We start from the raw sequence: 17,272 nt of genomic DNA on the forward strand, positions 1-17,272 counted from the left end.
TTAGGGGGTTACTTACTTCAATATCATTTGTCAGTACTTTTGCAGTGATCTGGAAGGCTCTTTCCCTTTCCCATTCCTTTTGTGAAACAAGCCACATCCGGAGAAGCTGTTGGTCAAGGAATAAATGTACTTCCCTTAGGATTCTTTTTTATTTTATTTTATTTCAAGAAAATATGAAAGTAGGAACGTTTTGGTTACATTTTATATCTTTGCCTCTCCCTAGCAAAGGTTAGAGGTATGCCCTTCCCCTCCACAGTGCTCACCACATCCCTCAGATGTGGGTCTACCACCCCCAACCCCCAAATCCCTGGTGAACACCACCACCATTTGAGCACTATAGTGTTAATCAGTCGGTACCAATTTGATGGCGAGTACATGTGGAGCCCATTCTTCTGATCTTGTGTTACCTCACTTTGGATAATGGGTTTAAGCTTAATCCAGGATAATATAAGCAGTGCTAGCTCACTGTCGTTTCTTAGAATTGAGTAAAATTCCAAATTTGGTAAAATACCAAATTTTAATAATCCACTCATGAATTGACTTGGGTTGGGTTGTTTCCACATCTTTGCAATAGTGAATTGTGCTGCCATAAACATTTGGGTGCAGATGTCTTTATAACAGAATGTTTTATGCTCTTCTGGGTAGATGCCTAATAATGCTATTGCTGGGTCAAATGATATTTCTATTTCTAGCTATTTGAGGTATCTCCAAATTCTTTTCCACAAAGGTTGCACTAATTTGCAGTCCCACCAGCAGCGTAAGAATGTTTCTGTCTCTCTGCATTTGTTCACTTAGTAGTCTTCGTACACATTTAGCCTCATATTCTCTCTCTGCCTTTGTCTCTCTTCCCCTTTTCTCCCTAACAGGGTTATCACATCCTCACAAACAGTTTTTTAAGTGGACTGGCTCTACATGGTGGAGAGGGTCAGGCTGGAAGTGTCCCTGTGAAGAAGAGTCTGGCACGCAGGAGGACAGATTAGGGGGAATGGGCAGTTGGAGCGGAGGCCCTACTCACATTAAACATTTCTTGACAGTCCTCCGCCTTCACACTGTCCCATATCATGGTCCTCAGAAGTTTTCCTAGGGCATCCATGGATCGTTCATAGAGAAACTGAAATCAAAGGTGCACGCGTCCGTCCCAGCCTGAGGTGAGAGGAAAGTCCCACTCCAGTTTTTCGTCTACTCAGGCCTCGCTGCCACGTACCTTGATGTGCTCCTTGTCCTTGTCTGTCCGGCCATCATTTTTCAGACTTCCCAGAGGTGGGAGGGGCAGCAGCCTGCGAATATTCTCTTCAAGAATATTGAGGTTATCAGTTAGTGAGAGCTTTGGCTTCAGTTTGCTGAAACGAGAAGCATGAGGAGGATGGACATTATGATTAACCACAGAACACCCCCAGCGAATTCCCAAGAACTGCTGATCAAGTCTAAACACGTGGCAGATGTGGCACATTTTCTGCCATGTCGGGATGCTGAGGGAAGTGGTGACAGGAGCAGAAAAGGTAGGGACATAAACTCAGACTGCACTGGTGAGCATAGTCGAGATGCCTCAGCTCTAATTGACTAGAGTCATGCAGGATCATCACTCGCTTTGTGTGAGTTAACACTTTGTTACATGATCTGTACTAGCATTACCTACTTGTTTTCTTCGGGGTGTGTGTGTGTGTGTGTGTGTGTGTGTGTGTGTGAAATAGAAAAGAGAAAGAAAGAGAGAAAGAGAGAGAGAGAGAGAGAGACAGACAGACAGACAGACAGACAGACAGACAGACAGACAGACAGACAGAAAGAAAGAAATATCTCCCCAAGCAGATTCTAAGTCCGGGGCAGTGAGTTTTATCAACTTCTTACGTCCTCTCATGCTCTATGCAGTGCCACATGTACTATAGGTTCTTATGAATGTACAAGTGAATAAATGATACTGGAATCTTTCTTCCTTTACTTCTTTGTTTCTTTCAGGTATTTACTACAGACATCATGAGGATATAGAAAACCTTGGACATGATTTGGGAAAACACAAATGTTCGATAAACATGAAAACCTCATTTCTTAAATAAATGTAAATTCAGACAAGATACCACTTATCAGCTAGCAAACTAGCAAAAGTAAAAAATGATGACACTATTGGGGAAGGGTGAACATAATTCTCAAAGGAGTAAAATTCAGTACCAGCTGGGAAAGCTCTAGTGAGAGTCTTCTCATCTATATTGTCTGGCTGACTGCTTTTTTAAAAAATCAACTTATTTATGTATAATGATCTGCATCCATTTAAAGAATTTTGACAGATGCACACACCCTTGAAAACACCACCATAACCAATATAGAACATTTCTATCATCCCTCAGTTTTTCCTTATTCCCTTTTGCAGTTCATCTTTTCCTCCCCCTTGACAACCACTGATTTTCTTGCTGTCATTAGAAATTAATTTTCAGTTTCTACAGCTGCCCTGTCCAAGTGTGAGTAGTCACTAGCCACATGTCACTAGTCTCTGAACACCTGAGCTATGGCTGGTCTGGATTAAGATGTAATGTAAGTATAAAACACACTGGATTTTGAAGATATAGTATAAAAATATTAATTATCCCGTTATTTTTCTGTTGAATACATTTTAAAATTATAACATACAGAATACATTGGATTAAATGAAATATATCATTAAAATTTAACATGTTTCTTTTTACTGTTTTAGAAATGGTTACTGGACAATTTCAAATGACATGCAACTTGCATTATGTTTCTACTTGACAATACTGCTCTAGAGCCTGGTTAATTCTTAATTCATCTTCAAGATTTATTTATTTGAGTTTTCTAGCAACTTCCTTCATCTTTGGTAACATGACAACCTGTTATTTTTCTTATCTTGCTTTTCGCCATATTTTGGAGAAATATGTGGGTGATTTTTGTATTTATTTTTCCCAATAGGCTAAAACTCCTTTAGGGCCAGGCCATATTTTGTTCATTACTGTTTTTTTTTAGAACCTAGCTCAATGACTGATAATGACATAGATGCCACTCAATATTTACTGAACAAAGCTGTCAATTATTATACTTAGAAGTTCAGAAAACGTTTCTTGCACAAAGGTTTTCATCAAAGTATTATTTATAGTTTTTAAAAATAGGCAATAATTAAATATAGCAACAGAAGGTTGGTTAAGTAAGATGAGGCATGTTTATTTTTGGGAGGGTGCACTGGTGTCTGCACTGATAGATAAGTCAGTTGATCAGGAGGATGAAGGGGAAGAAATACTTTCTCAATAAGAACAACAAAAAATTTTCTACCTGAGGTATCTAATGGCGATTAAGGCTTTCCACCGAACAGGGCTAGCTAAGGAATCCAGGGGTTCATCCCTAATGAAGTCCTGCAACACAAACAAAGAGGTGAAATGTTTCAGAAAAGCTCAAGGATGCAGCTGCAACCTCATTGGACCATTGGGTGCCCTGAGTCAGAAACAAGGCAGAGATCTGTTACGTGGGACTGGTGAGTTCCATACATTTTTACAAAGATGGCCCTGTACTCTTGGTAATGGGATACATAGGGTCTTCCTCATTCCTTCTCTGAACACTCACCAGCATGTAACCCATCAGTGTCTCCTTGTAGGAAAACTGGAAGTTGGGATCCTCAGCATCTTGGACAGCAATGCCAATCTCAGTGATGCTTCGTGTGAAACTCATTTGCAGATCCATGTCCTAAAGCAAAATAATTCACGATACAAGCCACAGTCTTAGGCACCACACTTAGGTCTACAAACGCATGATCTGGGGTTGAAACATATGCCCAGACAGGAGTCAGAATGTTTGCTCCCTTTGCTATCTCTACTCCAGCCTAGGATTTAAGTAAGTAGCGGGAAAGGGGAGAAACAAAGATCAATCTGTTCCCCCATCACCCATGGTAGGTTGAAGGTTCTCCAGAGTCGTGGCTTTCAAACTTTTTAGACTATAAACTGCAGCAAGAAACAGTTTACAATTCCACCTAGTACTTAAATGCATGCATAAAATATATCTAACATACAACTGAAATAAAGGTTAATAATACTTACAATTGCTATATGCAATGCACCCTTCTATTTTCTCTTTTATATTATTTCATTAAAAAATATGCTGATTGTGACCTCTTAAATTGATTTCCTGGTCAACTAGTGGGTCACAACGCAAAGTCTGAAAAGCATTGCTTTAGTTTATAGCTCACCTTTTAAACTACCTGGAACTAGAACACAGCTACTTGTTCTGCCCTAGATCAGGATCATGAGTCCTGGCTTTGGAATTGGATTAATTAGTTATATACTGGGATCCTTTCCACTGGAATCAAATCAAGAGAATATTTATTTATGCTTGGCACACTTCAAGGAAGCATGATATTTCTGTCTTTCTATCTCATACCTTATTCATCACAGACACGCCCAGAATCTGAAAAATCAAAAACAAAAGCAGATACTCAGTGAGCAGCAGTCAGAGACAACTCAGCCCAACAGAAGGACCCCCGCTCCCACCCATCAACAACAAGGAAGCAGTATTGGAGCCTTGCCTCGGGTGGTGGTGGTGGTTGGGGGGTGGTCCTTGCTAAGGGGAAGGGAGCTGCTCACTTCCTCCTCCATTTTAAAGTTAAACCTTGCACCTTGGCAGATTCTTTCCCCCAGGTGAGTGATGAATAAGCTTCAGGAGGCAGAGTAGAGACTTCAAGCCTTTGGGTTTTCAGGCTTCACAATCATTTTTAAGAGGTTCCACAGACTTTGGTAAGGAAAAAGGGTAAGGGCTCTTGGGGAAACGAGCAGTGGAAAGTTATACTGTGAAGTCATAGAGCAGCTGACTCTGGAACTGCCTCTGTACAGTCAGTTCTGCTGTAATGCTTGCCTTGAAAATGCAAAGTTGTTCCAAGGTGATTGATACACTGTATTAGGAAATACTTTTAGCATGTGTCAAGTTTGCATTTGCTTAGGTGCACTTTTGTCTGAGACTAAAGGTGTACAGTTGAACTGAGCCCTGTAGAAATACCTGAAGCTTGCCCCAAGCATCTACCAGCTGCCCCACTTTACTCTGTTATGAGCCATTCCTGTCCAAATCTGGTGTTGCAGGTATCCATGGATTTTAAGATAATGTTCTTTTCTTCCCCCATTTTGTAATAACTCACAACTTTCACAACTGACCTCAAGTGTTTCCAGGTAAAATGTCCCCTTTTGGGTAGTATTTCTGTATTTTTAATTTTTTAAAAAAGATTAGGTTCCCATCCTTTTCATAAAAAGTATGTCACTAACGAAGTTTTTTGAGAGTTGTGCCCGATCCTATTTCCCCCATAATCTCTGTGTTTTTCCCATATTATCTTGTGCATATGCAGTATTATAGAATAATTGTACCCCAAAACGCATAGTAATATTTGTCTGAATCATCTTTATTTACCTTCCTCTCTTATTTTCCTCAATGATTGACTAAAAATTAATGTAAAACATCTTTTATTATGTTTTTGATTCTCAGCATTGCTTATCAGATTTTGGGGGCACTGAAATCAGCTCCGGAGGAATGTGTTCAGTCAATGATCCATCCCTGAACACGGTGACTCATCGGGCATCTCTATTTTTAACAGGCTTTCCAGGCGATGCTCATGCAACTAAAGTATGGGGATCACTGCCCTACACTCTCCCACTAGCACATACTGGTGAGTTCCCCGTGAGCCTATTTTCAGCACATACCCGTATGAATAAATGTCAAGAGCACTTATGTATCAGACATGTGGTTTGTGGAGACACAGAATGGGAGATAAAGGAGCATCAGGCACAGTCCCTAGCATCAGGGTGCTGCTAATGCCATGGGAGAAGCAGATGTGCACATAGTCAATGAAAGCTCCCTATGCCTGTCTATAAATAAAAATCATTTGTGAACTTTTTAAGCATAGACATTTTCCAGCATTTTCCTGAGACCTACTGGAAAATCAGCTGCTCTGGAAAGTGACTCTGGGAAGCTATATTTTAAACTTGATCCCTAAGTGATTCTTAGGTGGCCAACTAGGTACTTGTAAGCAAAATGGATGAATTGATAATATGCATACAGCAGTTTATTAGAGATACAAAGAAAGTTCTGTGGGTGACAGACATGATCACAGCAGTTCCAACTCAGTTCGGGGACCCCAAGGGTGGAATACTCTAGGGGTGTTTGAAGAGCATCAGGGAGGGTCAGGGTGGCTGGGATGAATGTGGAAGGGAAAATAGGTAAAGTGACTTGAATAACTTGCTGAAGGACATATTTTATTCACTTAAAAATGCGTATATGGCACTTACCATTTAGGTGGTTTAAAAATATTTCAACATTAAGTAACATTTTTGAGACTATTATAAGGGAGACTGTAATAAGCCAGTTGCCTTAAAGTAGTACAGGAGTAATTGTTTTAAGTTCAAACAAGGGTGAGATCACTATGGAAACAATTGACCTGGGAAAGCATCACAGGAGTGGTAGGACATGGACTGCTCAAGACCTTGGGAAAGAAACAAATCACCTAACTTCATTTCATAATAAATTTTTCTGTTCCCATGCGTTCTCATCTCCCAAACATACAACATACCAGATACTAACTTTCTCTTGGCCTAAAGATTCCCAGGAGGTGGGCCCCCATAAGATTTGGGAAGCCCAGCCTGGAAATGGAAGCAGCCCTGCTATGAGCATTACCTGAGAGCACTGGCCGTAAAGCAACAGGACTTGGGATACGATGTCTTGGTCAAGCCTGGCGAGAAGTTGCTGCTTGGGAGCATGGAGAGCCACGGCTCCATAGATCATCATGATGTCTGTCTTGATCAGGCTCTTTTTCCCAGAAAAAATGCTCTGAAGACCAGGAAAGGGAGACATGAAAAATGTGACCTAAGGAGTTTTCTTTTCTGTCATGCTTTTTTCTAATCCCATTGACCACTACTGGGATTGAGAGACTGGACTGGGATGATTAAAATGAATCTAAAACTGATACCCTCTTGCTTGACTAAATGTAAACAGCCAGGACTGTGTCATGGGCCTATCAGGCCTTCATAGAGGTGGCAGCTGTGACAAGCTTTTGTTAACTGTTTACTTGCCAGATCCCTCTCCTTCAGGGGAAGCAGAGAATACATATCGTGCGGCTGAGCAGTTGGTAGAGGGATAGACCTAGGCACATGTGGAGCTAATTAGGACCTTCCAGATTAGCGTTAGTGACAGAGAAAATGGAGTAGACTTGTTACATAGCTGATCATCCTACACAGCCTGGGCTTGGACAGTTCTGACCTGGAACAAGGACCTGGGCACAGGAGTAAGTATAATACGGAGAAAGAATATTCACTGAAGAAATCAGTTTCATTTGCCCTTGCAATGACTAAGAGCTTTGAAGGAGAAGATTATTCTTTTTACCTTACATCGATTCATGAAAAACTTTTCCTGATTTTGGAATGTTTTAAGAACTTTTAAAACAATATCCAAGTGGTTCTCAGCACAATGTCCCAAAACAGATGTTATTCCCTAAAATCAGAAAAGGCATGAGATTTTGAGTTTAACCATTCATTTAGTCAACAAATATTTATTGAGCACCTACTATGTGCCAGGCATTCTTTGGGTGTTGAGGTTGCAGTAGGGAACAGAATACACCACACTTCCCCTTTTTGTGGAGTGTACAACCAGGAGGACTGACAGGGAAGCAACAAGGAAGTGAAATAAGGGTACACAGAAATTTAGTAAGCATGTAAATATATGATATCCCAGAGGGTGATAAGTGCAATAGAGATAAGTAAAGCAAGAAAAGGAAATAGCTGGCTATGTTTGGGGAAAGTTTGTGATTTAAATAGGATGGCCGCATGAACAAGTTGACATTGACTGAAATGTGTGAGATAGTGAGCCATTGGACTTTCTGGAAAGGAAAGAGAAAAAATATGTGCAAAGGTCCTGAGGTTTACTGAAAGGCTGAGTGAACAATCAGGGAGGAAAGCAGTGCAAACTGCGGCCAGACAGGAGGTGGGAGTGGGTTCTAATATGACCTTTTAGGCCATCCTGAAGATTTTGGACTTTCGATCTAAGATTGGTGGGAAGCCAATGAATGATTTTTTGAGCTTGAGTTAACTGATATTTTTAAAGGATCATTTTGCTGCTGAAACTTTATTGTATATTAAGTGATTAAATTTTTGAAAGCTGGTAGCTCTTGTTTCACACTCTAAGCATATAACGCCCCTCCCCATACTCTCCCCTCCCCACCTTTCTTGTCTAAGGCTGATTTCACCACAGAACCTTCATGGTAATTTGTTCAATAATACTGTTATATTTGATTGCATAACCTTGTTAGAGCCACCATGAAAACCCATAGACTAGACCAGTCTTGTGGACCCAGGACTTTAATCTAGCTAGTCTGAGCCAGAATTGGAGCTCTTGACATTTTGTGATTGAGAGTCCAGTTTAAAAGACTGAAAGGCAATTAGGCTCAGTGAGATCACGAAAGTCATGTATTAAAACTTTACTCATCCAGAGTGCGTGGCACACACCCATGAACTTAAAGTTAAGTAAAACATGTATTTGAGAAGCTCAAATGGATGTCACGGTTTGTCTTTTAAAATTTTTGAACCCCTCAGACCTTGAATGAGAACCTTTTTATTATATGATTACATCTAAAATCAACTTTTTCCCCCTAACCTATAGCAAAACTAAAATGGAAATAGCTAGAAATAGTGCCCAAAGCAAGAAATGTTAACACTATCTGGCAAGGAAAAAATAATAGTAATATAAAAGCAGATTCAAAGTTCAGTAAAGTCTAGTGGTCTCTGGTCATTTAATGTAGGAGAAAGAACCCTAAATATCTCAGAATTTCTGAGGAGGGTATATAACAAAACACAAGACAATATTTTTATACTGGTGGGTTTCATTAGCCTGGGGAGGTTTCTTTTGTTGTTGTTGGTTTATTTGGTTTTTTTTGTTTGTTTGTTTATTTTTGATACACATCCTCTCACTCCTACCCATTTATATAGGCCCTCCGGCCTAGGCTAAGGTAGAAAATAAATGTTTTGCATAAGCTTTCTTGGTTGTACTTATGGTCTCTCTAGATTGAAAACCAATGGTCAATGAGGTTGTTTTCAGCTTTTATTTTTTAATTTTTTATTTTATTTTAGCATATTATGGGTGTACAAGTGTTAAGATTACATATATTGCCCATGCCCTCCTCCCCCCTCGATGTTTTCAGCTTTTAAATTAAATGATTTTGATGTTCACAATCATACTCTAAGTTATAAAGCCAAGATAAAAGTTTATCTTTTTTATTTTATTTTATAAAAAAAGTTCATTTTTTTATTTTTTATTATTTTATTTTATTTTGTTATTTTTATTTTAGCGTATTATGGAGGTACAGTGTTAAGGTTACATATATTGCCCATGCCCCCCCTTTTCAGCTTTTAAATTAAATGATTTTGATGTTCACAATCATACTCTAAGTTATAAAGCCAAGATAAAAGTTTATCAAAGTGAGAATGATTAAAATTCATTTTAAAATATTTTCACACACTTGGCTAAAAATGAAGTATTGATATTTAAATAGGGAACTCTCATGTCTCTGAAAAATTTTGTTGGACTATTCTGAATGTATTCATGGATAATTCTAGTTAAGTATAACATTATCATACAAGCTTTCAGAGGTGTTGTGGGTAGGATTGGTTTGTCATCATCATAATAGGAAGTTGAGAGGAAGAGGTCCTACCTGTCTTTGATCTCCCAGTTGGTGGGGAGCAAACAGAAACTCCTTAATCTGTGAGCTTACAAAGTTTGTGTCTTGGCAGGATGCTAAGGTGGTTCCCAAGGCTTTCCAAAGGAATTTCTGTAAAACAAAAGACAAGCAAGAGGATTTTAAAGTTTGGAAAGCAAGACTCTGATGAAGAGTGAAAAGGTTAAAATAGTCATCTGAAGGAAAGAAGTTGAGATAACTTAATAACTACATAATAGCCACGTACCTCAACTATTATCTCTTCTTGAAAGTGTTTCCTTCCCCTAGGATCTGCCCTCGACCTGTCCTCTTCTATAACTTGTGCCCTGCCATTAAAATACCTTCACTCACTATTGTAATGTTTAGATTTGCTTGTTTGTCTCTATGCTCACAATTTGGGTTTTGGGCAGCAGAAGGTCTTATGCATTATTTCCACTGTTCAGTTCCTTATAGCTAATATTTGCTTAACAAATGCTCATTGAAGAAACATGCTCAAGGAAAATAGACTTCTTTTGAAGACGGCTTTAATTTGTTTTCTAAGATTAAAATCATTTATAGCTATATAATATCAAATTGGAATCTCCTTATTTAGAATCTCCATCTCGTCACATGCAGGAGAGGAAACTGACCAGTTGGTGATCCACTTTGAGGACTCAGCATGGCTCACAGGCTGGAGCTACTGATGGCCCTTATTGATCAGAGGGGAATCCGTGGAGTAGGGGGAAAGGAAACGCTAATAGAAATAGATGGAGTTAAAGTATTACATTCAGAAGAACTTGTGCAGATCAGTCTGACAGCAGCCTAGCCAGAGCGAGGCTCTGGTTAGATAGCATCCCCTCCTCTCTTAGTTGTCCAGGCAAAAGTTCTCTATGATAAGGGAATTATAATGAGGAAAATTGTGTACAACACAGACATAAATATGAACTTGGGGCAAGGCTGCTAGGGTCTATTTAATTCTACCTTGGAAAGAATCTGGGAAAGTCTTATGCTGCAGAAAATAATTGATGTCATAAAGGGGAAAATCTGACTTAGGTGTAAAAGGTTAGTCTTAGTGCCTTCCAGGCCTCCTGAACTGTTGCTTCCCGGCTGATTTGGGTTCAGTATATTGTGTATTCCTGCTTTGTGATTTGCCACAGAATCCAAGAAATCAGGAACCCAACTGTGCAGTGCAAAAACAGCCACAACTTTTTTATCCTACCTCCATCCATGTCTCCTCTCCATGGGGCATTGTAGCTTCTTCAATCAAGAAAGGCATTTGTTTTCCCAGTCTTTGAATCTGGGTGGCCTTGTGACTTGTTTTGGCCATTAGAATGTAATAAAAGTGATAGTGGGCCAGTTCTGAGCCTATCCCTCAAGAGACCTTGTATGCTTTGCAGCTACCAACTTGAGAGGAAGTCTGGGCTAGGCTGCTGGAGGATGAGAGACCACAAGGAATAAAAATAAACTGTCCTAGTTAAGACTGTTGTAGACCAGCCAACCTCCATATACCCTGTGAACCTAGTTGAGATCAGGTGACCTCCCAGGTAAGGCCAGCCCAAATTGTCAAACTCCAAGCCAAATTGTCAAACTCCAAAATTGTGAGCTAAAGAGGTGGATGTTATTTTAAGCCACTTGGGGTAGTTTTTCATGCAGCAAAAGCTAATTAGGACACTTTTACTTCTGTTCAGTGTTAGGACTGAGAGTCAACAAGGAAGCTCATTGCTTAAATTGCTCTGCCTATCCATACCAACATTATCCTGGAGTAATCTTGTGGGTCTGGAAGCTGTTGGATGAATGGTATGACATGAGGTGCATAGGGCTAGTTTGTGTGATAAGACTTGCTCACCAAGTCTTTTTGATGTGTTGGTAGGGTTGGTAGGCCACTTTGGAGAATCAGTTCTCTGTACCACATTAGGGAGTCAATCAGTGAGTGGAATTTTGAAAATACGTAGAAGAGATGAAGATCGTTAATGAATAATTTGTGGGAAGAAATACTTAATATTGGAACTGATATGAGTTAAATATTTTTCCCAGGAAAATAAATTTATGAATGATATTAACATAATAAAGACCATGATCAAAGCTACTTTTATGTTGAGTACACACCTTATGCTAGGCACTGAACTGGGGACTTTATATACTTCATCTCATCGAAGCTTGGTAATACTACAGCCCTCACAGGTGGGTATGGTGTCTACTTTATTGGTGAGTATAGTGAGGGTCCAGAAAGATTAGATAACTGAACTAAGGCTATATTTGCAGCAAGCAGCAGAAACTGTATTTAAACCCCGTTTAGAATGGATGGCTACAAGGTGGAAGGTTAGGGAGAGGCTGTTTGGATATAGAGGAATGGAAGAACTGGCTTTTGAGCATTCTTTGCAGCTCTAAGCTTTTGTTAAATTGCAGTAGATTGTTTCTAATAGCCAGCCTCAAAGACTGGCATAATGGAAACTGAGGCATAGCTGACATTAAACCAGTGTCGTGGCAGAGACTGCTATTTGCCTTCCAGTATCCATTCTTATTCCTCCTCTGGAAAGAACCCCTGAGTTTTAGTCAGACACATGTGTATCTTATAGGCATTATCCCTCCCAGTCTTCCTTGCAGACAGGTGTGGCCATATGAGTAAGTTTTGGTCAAATGTGAAGTGAAGAGAAGGTAGTATTCAACTTTCAGTAAATGATCTTAAAAAGAGAGAACTTCTTTTCCTAACTATTCCTCCCTCCTTTTGGTTGCAGTACAGACAAGATGGAGCTTGACAATCCATTTTGGATCACACAGTAAAAGCTAAGGTCCCCCCTTAGCTGAAAAACCAACCTTCTCAATGGAGGTGTTGTTGTAACTGCCCATTTGCTGGGTAAAATCTCGACTTAGCTGGATGGTCCAGGCCGTGTCACTGATCTTCCATAAGGATTCTTTGAGCAGCTGTTGTAGGAAGTAGAAGTTAGATATGAGTGTGACTGTTCAGTGTGCTTCCTTGATACTTTTTGTTACTTTATCTTTTAAAAGCACAAATAATCCTAGCAATCTGGGAGGCCAAGGCGGGCGGATTGCTCGAGGTCAGGAGTTCAAAACTAGCCTGAGTGAAACACACCCCCCCCCCGTCTCTACTAAAAATAGAAAGAAATTAAATGACCAACTAAAAATATATATACAAAAAATTAGCTGAGCATGGTGGCGCATGCCTGTAGTCCCAGCTACTTGGGAGGCTGAGGCAGGAGGATCGCTTGAGCCCAGGAGAGGCTGCTGTGAGCTAGGCTGATGCCACAGCACTCACTCTAGCCTGGGCTACAAAGTGAGACTCTGCCTCAAAAAATAAAAAATAAATAAATAAAAGTACAAATATATCTTAAGGCCGGGCACGGTGGCTCACGCCTGTAATCCTAGCACTCTGGGAGGCCGAGGCGGGCGGATTGCTCAAGGTCAGGAGTTCAAAACCAGCCTGAGCGAGACCCCGTCTCTACCATAAAAATAGAAAGAAATTAATTGGCCAACTAATATATATATATAAAAATCAGCCGGGCATGGTGGCTTGTGCCTGTAGTCCCAGCTACTCGGGAGGCTGAGGCAGGAGGATCGCTTGAGCCCAGGAATTTGAGGTTGCTGTGAGCTAGGCTGACGCCACGGCACTCACTCTAGCCTAGGCAAGAAAGCGAGACTCTGTCTCAAAAAAAAAATAAATAAATAAACAAATATATCTTAAATGGCATTATTCCTTTTCCCATAAAATAACTGGTTCCTTAAGAACTTTTCTTCTTAGTTTATTTTAAAACCCCTTTTCTGGTATGTTCTGAATTCCCATTAAGAATAAGATACACAGAATGTGGAAATATTAATAACTCCATCTAAGTGCCTGCCTTTTTCTTTCCTCCTAAATAAAAATTGCTGACTTAAAATAGAAAAAGTCCAATCTGAAACTTAAATTGAAGTTAACATTTGGAAAAACTCTATTTTAGATGTTAGTTTGGCTTATTATATACTAAAAAAACCAGGAAAGAGATCTTTGTAATCAACAATTAAATGTCTTGAAGAACAGGCACATTTAGATATACAGGTATATTTTTGCCAACTTCAACTCTAGTAACTAAAGATTCTTGGTTTCACCCATTGTTCTGAGCCAGGGTCAAAATCAGTCCTTTGAACTCATGTTCTTCACTGAACAATAAATAAAAAAGTGTCTTTGTCTTTTTGGAGGACAAAACCCATTGCAATTTCTAAAATATGTTATTTTTCCTATTTTTTTTCTACTTTAAACTTAGAAAAGGGCACTTAATGTCAAAACCAGTGAAAAGGTTAGTATGTATTTCCTTAATAGGAGCTCATTTAGTGGGTATTTTAAAGAAAAGAAATTAAACAGCCTTGGAAGTTTAAGGGAAGAAGTCATGTGTAGACAGTTTTAGAAAAAAAAGACCAGACATATAATCAACACTGGAAGGGGAAAAAGGACTGTGTTTTCAAGCCTCCCCAGTAGAAGAAAAAAACTTCCTTCCTAGTAAAAACAGTTATTTTAAAATGGTAGCAGGGGAAAATCTGGTATGATTTCTACAGAGGGAGGAGGAAATTAAGGAAGCATAGAACCAGAAGGAGAGGTGGATCCTATAGTTGAGGACCAGGGGACTGGAGTAGTCAATATTAGTACTTGTATTGGGTGAGAATCATTGGTGGCAGCCTTGAAAATCTGCCAGTTCTCAGGTTTCATCCCCAGAGATTCTGATTCTGAAAGAGGTGGGGATAGGAGGTAGGGGAGGTGCTGTGGAGAGGGCACTGAAAATCAACACTTTTAAGAAGCCTCAGGCAATTTACCTATGTTGGTGGCTTATAAATTGGAAACCTATGTTACCAGCTACCTGTCTGTGGGCTCTTTGACCTCCTGAAGGTTCCTGAGGTCAAAATCTCTGTAAAGCTGATGCCCAACTCCTGCCTGGAATCCACCATGCTTGGAAGTTGGCATTGCCTGTGGCACTGTTTAGTTGTAAAGGTCCAAAAAGTTTATGGGTGAGAGAGGAGATTTTTTCTCTGGAAAAGGGATACACTGTGGCCCTTTGGTTTTTAGCAATCAGGAAAAAAGACAGACAGCAGCAGATAGACAAGGAAATGAAGTTGTATGGAACCATACAACTTGGTATGTGAATGGTAAAAGAATGAAGTTGCAAGGAGAGGGAAAAAATACTTGAAAATTAAAGAAGATTTAAGAAACACACAGGGAAAAATATTACTGAGTGAGTCTTCCAAATTGTCTTAAATTCTTAATCAAATTGAAAGCTTAAGATTGCTGTTCAAATTATGGTAATTTAAAGAGCATTATCCTTAAGTGATCACTCCTAACATTCTAGTCCTTTTCCCAAGAAAAATAAATGTTGTTACTACCCTTTGGGTACTACTTCTTTTTAGTTAGGATGGTAACTTTGGCTTATTTCATCACCCCATCATCAACAATTAGTCTAGAAACGACCCTTACCTGGAGTAGCATGGTTTCCCATAGCACAATACTGGTGTTCTTTCCTAGAAATAAAAATTGATGCAATAACTGCAAAAAAATCCAAGACTCAAATTCTCCCTTGCCTTGGGGTACTGGAATCCCATTTCAAGCTTCTCCATGCTCAGATGTTTATTTGAGATCAAATTTTCTATGCTGGCAACTTTAAAGTGCTAGTCAGGTGGAGAGAAGGTCTTCAATCCATGATAAAAATCTAGTCTTTTTGATAATTTCAACAGTAACTACCGAAATGACCATATTTTGATATTCTAACATAAATGAGTAATAACTTTTTAGAAAAATATTAAAAGAGAGTTTCTCTGGATATCAGAGCAAAAGTAAAAATTCCTTCTCAGAATGTTACCCACTAGGTCTTCTCATAGTATGAGTATTGGTGGAGAAATAGAACATAACGAGCAAAAACAAAAATACCAAAAAAAAAAAAAAAAAAGAAACAAACATAGCTGTCTACCTTGCATATCAAGTTGAGTATTTTTATTGTCTAAAATGAGCAATGGCTTTATACAGAGAAATGGTGCGTAATTTCTTCCTGCTCTTTGCTTCATTGGGTAAGGACCTAATCCCACTGCCTTGTACCTTCCAGAGGCTGCAAGAGCTCAGGTAAGCGTGTTTTCCACAGGTCTACCAATTTTGGGTGAATCATCTCAGGCAATATCTTCAAAAGTCCTATTGCACCAGCCCCTCGTAATTGCCCTAAACTTGCAAGCATGGATATTACCTGGAGGATGGAAGAGAAATTTGTCATCAATTTCAGGGCTATTTAAAAGGCCCACCTATCTTTTCCTTTTTCCTTTTGTTCTGGATTCCCTTGATCCCAATATTGGATAATCTTTTAAAAAATCATCACAGTTTGTTCTTTCTTATTCTAGAGTGAAGCTAATACTTAGTCCTTCTGCCCAATTTTTTTTTGTGTGTGTGAGGATAAAAGTAAAAAAAGTACATGGAAACCACCAATCAAAAATAAATGGGAAGAACCAACACTTAGACGTTATCTATTAATTAAATAAGGGCATATGGATATAGTGCTTGAGAAAATGATTTTACATATGTGGCCAGAGGGAGAGAAGGGAATTCCAAATTGATGTGGAATTTGTTTGCTGGCACATATGTGTGAGATTCAGTCTGTACTTATTTTAAAATCATAAAGTTTAACAAGCATTTCAGAGTGAGAAGATAATCTTGCCAATAATAAATATTCATGAGTGTCATTAGTATAGTAGAACATTTATTATGCCCCTTTAATGTTTCTTTTGCTTTGGAGTATCTGTGTAATTTTTATTAGCATTTATTTGGAACTAAATTATCTTTATCAGCTTAAATTTATCCTACATTTGGCTCTTTGTAACTCACTCACCAGAAGTCTGGCCAGTAGCTGCTGTGGTGAAGGGAGTTTCACTAGAAAAAGAAAGCAATTTTCATCATCACTGTAGTGGTTAGAGATCGAGGTTGGGTGTAAGATCAAAGCACAGTAGCCTTTCTGGAAATGAATCTCTCAGAATAGAAAAGTTTTGCTTTGTTTATGAAGGTACAAACCAGATCCTGTAGAGATGACAAGTGCTGTCGATTCTTTGGCACTCTGCTTCTTCCTCTCCTCTGCCATAACCAGAATTCTGACGATGCTAAACAGGTGGTCCAGAGTTTCTGTATATTCTGCAGGTACCACAAAAGTCAGGATTCTTGGCCATAACACCTGTGGAAAACACAGGGCAAGACGCAAGGATTACTTAGTCTTTTTTCATTATTTCTTCCTGGTCCTCACTGTGTGTTTCCCTCTGATTTAGAAGCTTTTCTCTTATTTGTTATTATTTTGCTCTTCAGGGCAAGTCAAGATGAAATTGTTAAATAATATAAATCCCTGCATGACACATTCCTTTTCAGGTGCTAGTTTTACTGAGTGTTGGTCAGAGTTTCTCCATGGGGATTGTTGCTGGAATTTGGGGCAGGATATTTCTTCAGTGTGAGAGACTGTTCTAGGTGCTGTAGGAAGTCTAGCATCCCTGGGCACCACTCACCAAGTGCCAGTATTTCTCTTGTTAATGTGACAACCAAAAATACTCCATATATTTCCCCAAACTACAGAGTTGGAGTGGGACTTCCCCAAGTGAGAACAATTGGGAGAGGATATT

General features: G+C 39.3%; 1 protein-coding gene across 1 annotated transcript in view; it reads right to left on the reverse strand.

Annotated features, from left to right (window-relative positions):
- The window catches only part of MROH2B (maestro heat like repeat family member 2B), a 61,481-nt gene that overhangs the window by 22,678 nt on the left and 21,531 nt on the right, over positions 1 to 17,272 (reverse strand). The window contains exons 15-28 of the mRNA XM_012777780.3: positions 16,680 to 16,836; positions 16,501 to 16,541; positions 15,723 to 15,864; positions 15,108 to 15,151; positions 12,467 to 12,574; positions 9,671 to 9,787; positions 7,351 to 7,458; positions 6,646 to 6,798; positions 4,372 to 4,398; positions 3,562 to 3,681; positions 3,274 to 3,353; positions 1,205 to 1,340; positions 1,016 to 1,111; positions 17 to 106 (exon numbers count right to left, since the gene is read on the reverse strand). Coding sequence (XP_012633234.2) covers positions 17 to 106; positions 1,016 to 1,111; positions 1,205 to 1,340; positions 3,274 to 3,353; positions 3,562 to 3,681; positions 4,372 to 4,398; positions 6,646 to 6,798; positions 7,351 to 7,458; positions 9,671 to 9,787; positions 12,467 to 12,574; positions 15,108 to 15,151; positions 15,723 to 15,864; positions 16,501 to 16,541; positions 16,680 to 16,836 — 1,419 coding nt within the window. The remainder of the gene's footprint in view (positions 1 to 16; positions 107 to 1,015; positions 1,112 to 1,204; positions 1,341 to 3,273; positions 3,354 to 3,561; positions 3,682 to 4,371; positions 4,399 to 6,645; positions 6,799 to 7,350; positions 7,459 to 9,670; positions 9,788 to 12,466; positions 12,575 to 15,107; positions 15,152 to 15,722; positions 15,865 to 16,500; positions 16,542 to 16,679; positions 16,837 to 17,272) is intronic.

This window comes from Microcebus murinus, chromosome 11, assembly GCF_040939455.1.
Source record: "Microcebus murinus isolate Inina chromosome 11, M.murinus_Inina_mat1.0, whole genome shotgun sequence".
Taxonomy (NCBI): Eukaryota; Metazoa; Chordata; class Mammalia; order Primates; family Cheirogaleidae; genus Microcebus; species Microcebus murinus.